A 6,006-nucleotide genomic window follows, 5' to 3' on the forward strand; every position below is an offset into this window, starting at 1 on the left:
TACGTAGGAGTGCTAAGTTCAATCGCTCATAAGTGTGGGCCGTTTTTGGGGCTCACAATTCATCAACAGTTGTGGGGCTCGTAATGTATCAATAGTCCATGAGACTCGGGCTGATCCTGACCGTTGATTCATATGGAGCTCACAATGTATCACAGTATCTGGAGGGTGATTAAAAACCCTTCTAATTTCTAACATGGAGACAGATATTTGTCTGGTATCTGCTATATGGAGAAGTGCAAAGTGGGTCCTAAACTCAATGGGACCCACCAAACCATAAACCTTTATTTTTTATATTTTCCCCATAACACAATGCTGCAGAGTTGCAGAATATTTCTTTAACATATGCTCTGCGGTTGGAAATGTACAGATACAAGTCAGCTTTTAAGCTTGAAATGTGTATTCATTTACCAGGTATGATCATGTATACATCTATTTTTGTCTTTCACTATGGCCTTTTACAAAAAATGAAATTTCAACATAAATATCTGCAGCCAAATGCAAAGCCTACCCCGGCAATGCCAAAACAAAGAGCCAAAGCTACAATCCAAGAAATGCCATCCCCATTCTCACCCTCATCTCCTTCCTTCACCGACTGCTCCTCCAAACCCTTTGATCTGCCACCCAAAAAAGATCCCTCTTCCTCTTGCTCTGCCCATTGTGACTCCAACTTGGAAACTTTAAGCTCAAGCAACCTCACCCATTGCCTATACGCAAACAACTCTCTGGCCTCCGCAAGCAGAGCATCAGAAAGGCAGTCTTTCTCCTTTCCCAATTTCTCAGCCTTCTTCTCTGCCTCTCTTGCTCTTGTCTGCGACAGCCTCAACGCCTTCAAAAGCTCCAACTTCTCATTCTCGCCGCCGTCACCTCTGTTTCCACACATGTCAAATTCATCCCTGTTATCATCTTCTTGGGTCATACTCATGCTGCAAGCCCTGTTCATGGATGACAAAACAGTCTTGTTATCGGAACCCGTAAAGACTTTCATCGGAGGAGGAAGATCGCAGTTCTGTATGAGGTCCAAACCAAAAGACTTGTGAGAAACAGGAGTTAAATTTAGACCCTTCAACATTTCATTCCCATCCACTGCTTTGGGATTCAACTTTGGGTTATTAGATGTCCACCCAGCCATGGATATGGGACTGATCATCATGCATACAATGAATATAGGCTAAATCTGAACGATTTAGCCAAATGGGTTCGATCAGAAATGCAAAAAAGAAGCAACAAAAAAAAGGGTTTAATTTGTGAAAAGAAACTGATGAGGCGTGGAAGGTAAGAGGAAGTTTGGTGGAGATGGGGGTGGTTGGGATAGCGTGGCCGAAAGAAAGGGGGTCGTGTAGGATTGGGCAAAGCTAAGCTACAATTTACAAAAATGACTTGAATTGTTTTGTTGGTTATTGCTTTTAGTGCAAGGGAAAGGTCGTTGCTTGTTGGGTTAAACAAACATATATACGTTATACAATTTGGTGGTGGGGAGAGGGAAGAGGGGAGAGAGAGGGGAGAGAGATTCCCACCCAAGGCACTGACGTCTCCACCTTCATTTTGTCTTAAACTCTTAATATTAAAGGGATTAATTAGGATTAATTTTAAAACGAATGGAGCAGATAGGCGTCAACGGTTGTAATAAAGTCTAGGAGAGAACGATGAGAACAATATTTTACACACTAAAACAATGTTGTATATTACCATTTTGTTTGTTCCTCAGGTACATGAAATGGATGGGGAGTGTACGGAGTAGACCTAACGCCGGCCACGAAGGTGTCGTGGGTTGCGTGCCTGTCGGTTGTTATTTTTCAATTTTTTGTTTTTTTGTTTTGGTCTTAATTATTTTATTTTAAGAAAAATTAGTTTTTAGACATAATTAACTTTATTAATTAGTTTGTAAGATATTGGATATTTTGGTTTTAGTTTTAATACCTAGGAAAAAACTACTATTTTGGATTAGCCCAAAGAGAGGCCCAGATTCTTTGGGCCAGGTAAAAAATAACAACTGATAAGACAATTCTACCCTTAAATAAACTGTATTTGACATTTAAGCACAATGGCACATGTAGTAATTTTAGGGTTGTTGGATGTCCTTTTGGTAAAATTAGGTGGCTTTGGTTTTATATTAATTAAGCAAAATTAATTATCTTTCTTCCAAATTAGTTAAGTTTTTTATGGGTTAAAACTAAAGAGCCCTTTATTTTATTGCACGGTATGCGAAAATATTCAAGGAGGGCGGTTTCAAAAGATTGGAGCCCCATTTATTTTATTGCAAGGTATGGGAAAATATACAATTTGGTGGTGGCCATCTTCAATAGTTGAGGCTCTAAATATAGTGGGTAGAGTCTCATTTAGAGTTCCGATGGAATATTACAGATAATGGAGGGCTCTATATTCAATGGAGCATTTTTGCTCACCACTTTAAGATAAGGTGTACTCTCACCACTCTTCCCAAAAGGTGTCACATGTCCATGAGTTTAACTATAGTTAATTTTTATTTTTTATTATGTTTGATGACATTATTATGATAGAGAAACAATGCTTTAATAAGATTTTTCCCGATTTACCATTATTCTATTAATTAACTCAACAAACTTTCCACTTTTATATTAATTACCAATTAAGCTATAACAACCCGAATAATTAACAACAGCAGAACAGTCATTACTTAAATAAATAAAAATTAACAGTCTTCCACTTCCCGTGAATCTGTTGGCATCTCAATCTTAACGAAGGACATGAATTGTTAAATTCGAATTTGGCCTTGATACTCAGAAAACTAAATAAAACAAAGCAATCACCAAAGTATAAAAAAATTATAATTTAAAAAAAAAAAAACAATACATATTACTAAAAAAAACAAGTAACAACATAGACGATACCTATCTTTTGCTTGAACAAAGGAAAGAAGTCTATTGAGTAGAGTTCACATATAAGCACCCAAATTGTGGATAATCAAGAAACTAGAAATTCTCAATTCAAGGGACTTCTATGTTTTTTTTTTGGAATAGTAACGTATGCCTTTTCAGTTTCCATTGTTTTGATTTATTTTTTAAATTAAATTAATCAAGAAAAGTGGAAAGTTCGTTGGGTTAATTAATAGAATAAGGCTAAATTAGGAAAAATCTTATTAAATCATCGTTTCTCTCTCATAATAATGCCATCAAACAAATAAAAAATAAAGAGTTAACTATAGTTAAATCCATGGACATGTGTCACTTTTTGGGAAGGGTGGTGAGGATATACCTTGAGTTAAAGTGGTGAGCAAAAATGCTCCCTATATTCAAGGCTCTATAAGTATTTTTTTTATAATGTAATTTATTTTACACATTAATTTTTGTTGTTATTAACTTATTTTGTTTTAATGTATGTTTATGTTATATTAGTTTTTTTTTTATAGCATTTCTACCCCCAAAAAAAAAAATCAAAATTTGGAAAAGACTAAAAACAAAAACAAAAAATGAAAGTAAACACAATAAAATATAAAGTCCTAATGTTTCAAATTTGTACTTAAAAAAAGGAAGCATATTTAAATCTAGAAACATAGAACAATTGAAGTATGCCCATGAAAGAAAAAAAAAAAAAAAAAGCAAAAAGGAAAGAAAAAAGAAAAAGAAAAAAAAAGAATGGAACAGTAAACGTAAGGGAAGAAAAGGACCGTTGCAACAGAAAAAGTAATTTTTAATGCTTTTCAATATGTAGGTCATGCTGGTTTTTCATGCTTTTGCAGGTTCAGCTTTTCATAATGTGGGGCCCGTTGGGGCTCTAAGGCTCTATACGAGTCCATAGAATTAGGATTATCTCCGGCCAGTTTTATGATATAGAGCTCAAAAATTTTGCCATTGGGGATGCCTTTTTGCACTTCGGCTCTTTAGTTAGAGCAAGTCCAGCAGCACTTTTTGGACTCGGGCTGGGGGGGTGTTTGGGGCAAAAAACGATTCCAGCAGCAAAAGTCCAGCCCGGGCAGCGTGGGGGCCACCAAAACTGGGCTGGCCCGAAGGCGGAATTGGCCCGAGCTCGGGCCCGAGGCGTGGGACAAAATAGCTGACGCCAGCATGGCGTCAGCCCTGAATTTTTGAAATTTTTTTTACCGTTGGCGCGTGCATTGCACGCGCCAACGTTAAAAAAAATTTCAACTCAGCGCTACAGTGCCGCCAACGGCTCTTTGACACGTGGCGGCCTCTGGTCGCTCCGATTGGAATTTTTCCTTCCATCCGACGGCAGCCAATTTTTCTGCCAAAAAAAATTGAAAAAAAATCGAAATTTTTTTTAAAAAATACACACACCTGTGTGGGGTAAAATGTTCAACCAACTCTATGAATCAAATCCTCATATATTTATTCTCCTCCTAAATATTATTCAATTTTCTTTCTTTCCTTCAAAAAATTTATTCACTTTCTATTCAATATTTTTTCACTTTGAAGTTGTAATTTTTTTCTAGCATATTATGGGTTCTTCTAATGAAAATGGAGGGGCATGGATTAAATTTTCTCATATGTGGAAAAAAATTCATCAAGCATTTTGTGAAAGGGCAATTGGTTCTAAACGTACAGAAATGGCATTATCCAGTAGGTGGAAAGTTCTTAATAAAGAGTTGGGGAAATGGAGAAATGCTTTAGCAAAAGCGATCGACAACCAACGAAGCGGAGAAAATCTTAGCAATGAGGTAAATTATTTGTCATTTTTCTTCTATTAATTTCTATGTCATATTAATTTTTATTTTAATGTTTCTTGCAATTTATATATTTAGTTAATATGTCTCTATTTTTTGTTAATACATGTTGCATTTTTTTTATTGTTTCTTTAATTTCCATTAGTTTTTTTTGTACATGTTGCATTGCCAATATTTGAAAAATTCTCTTGCATTTCCATTTCATTTTTTTTTTTATAGATTATACAAGCACAAATGTGGTTTGGTGCTACCGGCCAAGGGAAAAAAAGTTTTAACCATACCCATTGTTGGGAGGTGGTGAAGACTTGTAAGAGATTCCAAATTATTCCAACCGGTCCGACGGTAGTCTTGAACGAGACTCCACTTCATGAGACTCCGGCATCGGATTCACCTATGGATTCCCCGATGAGTCAAGACTCACCCATTGAAAATATTCCAAGGCCTATTGGGAGGAAGGCGGCGAAGGCGAAGAGAGGGAGTAATTCTAGCAAGAATGCATCTCAATTTTTGGAGGAACTTTCAAAGCACCAAGCCATGAGAATTGAAATGGACTTGAAACAACAAGAGCACTATATGGCAGTTCAAGTAGAATATGCAAAAGAAAGGGAGTATGTACGCAAAGAAAGGGAGTATGTACGCGAACAAAACATTGAAAAAAAAGATCGGGAAACCATGGCTATGGATACAAGCCATATGTCTCCTGAAACAAAACAATTTTGGAAGCTAGAACGAAGGGATGTTATGAGACGAAGACTTTTTCATGACGATGGACCTAGCAACACGGATTGGTTAAATGATGGAAACCATTAAAATAGTTTGTTTGCCTTTCATGTCTTAGTTTACTTGCCTTTGATTTCATTGTATTTTTTGTTTTATTTAATTCATGTACCTTTGATTTCATTGTATTTTTTGTTTTATTTATTTCATGTACCTTTGATTTCATTGTCTTTTTTGTTTTGTTTAATTCATGTATTTTATTTTATTATTAGTTGTATTGCTTTTCTTTTAGTCAATAAAGAAAATATTCAACAAAATTCCTTTTTATTCAAAACATTCCATACATAAAAAACAAACCACAACCAAAGCATAAAAAATAAAACAAACCACAACCAAAGCATATAAAAAAACAACCCACAACCAAAGCATAATAAAATAAAACAAACCACAACCAAAGCATAAAAAATAAACAACCCACAACCAAAGCATAATAAAATAAAAACAACTTCTTCACTTCACTTTATTCACCTTCATTTCCTTCATTGCCTTTCACCGCCCATAAATGCTCCATCAAGTCAACTTGACGGTGTTCATGAATATAGGACGATTGCATCTCCGTGTAGCGATCAATC

The 6,006-nt window shown here is 35.7% G+C and overlaps 1 protein-coding gene across 1 annotated transcript; it reads right to left on the reverse strand.

Annotated features, from left to right (window-relative positions):
• Window positions 1-379: 379 nt before the first annotated feature.
• Window positions 380-1,389, reverse strand: LOC117631844. Its single transcript, XM_034365169.1, has one exon. The coding sequence runs from the start codon at window positions 1,148-1,150 to the stop codon at window positions 473-475; it is 678 nt and encodes a 225-aa protein (XP_034221060.1). The 5' UTR covers window positions 1,151-1,389; the 3' UTR covers window positions 380-472.
• Between the last annotated feature and the right edge of the window lie 4,617 nt (window positions 1,390-6,006).

Source organism: Prunus dulcis, chromosome 6 (assembly GCF_902201215.1).
Source record: "Prunus dulcis chromosome 6, ALMONDv2, whole genome shotgun sequence".
NCBI classification, from domain to species: Eukaryota; Viridiplantae; Streptophyta; class Magnoliopsida; order Rosales; family Rosaceae; genus Prunus; species Prunus dulcis.

Excerpts from the sequence above, each read along its gene's own strand:
- LOC117631844 (XM_034365169.1), bottom strand. The coding sequence starts at position 1,150 with ATGATGATCAGTCCCATATCCATGGCTGGGTGGACATCTAATAACCCA.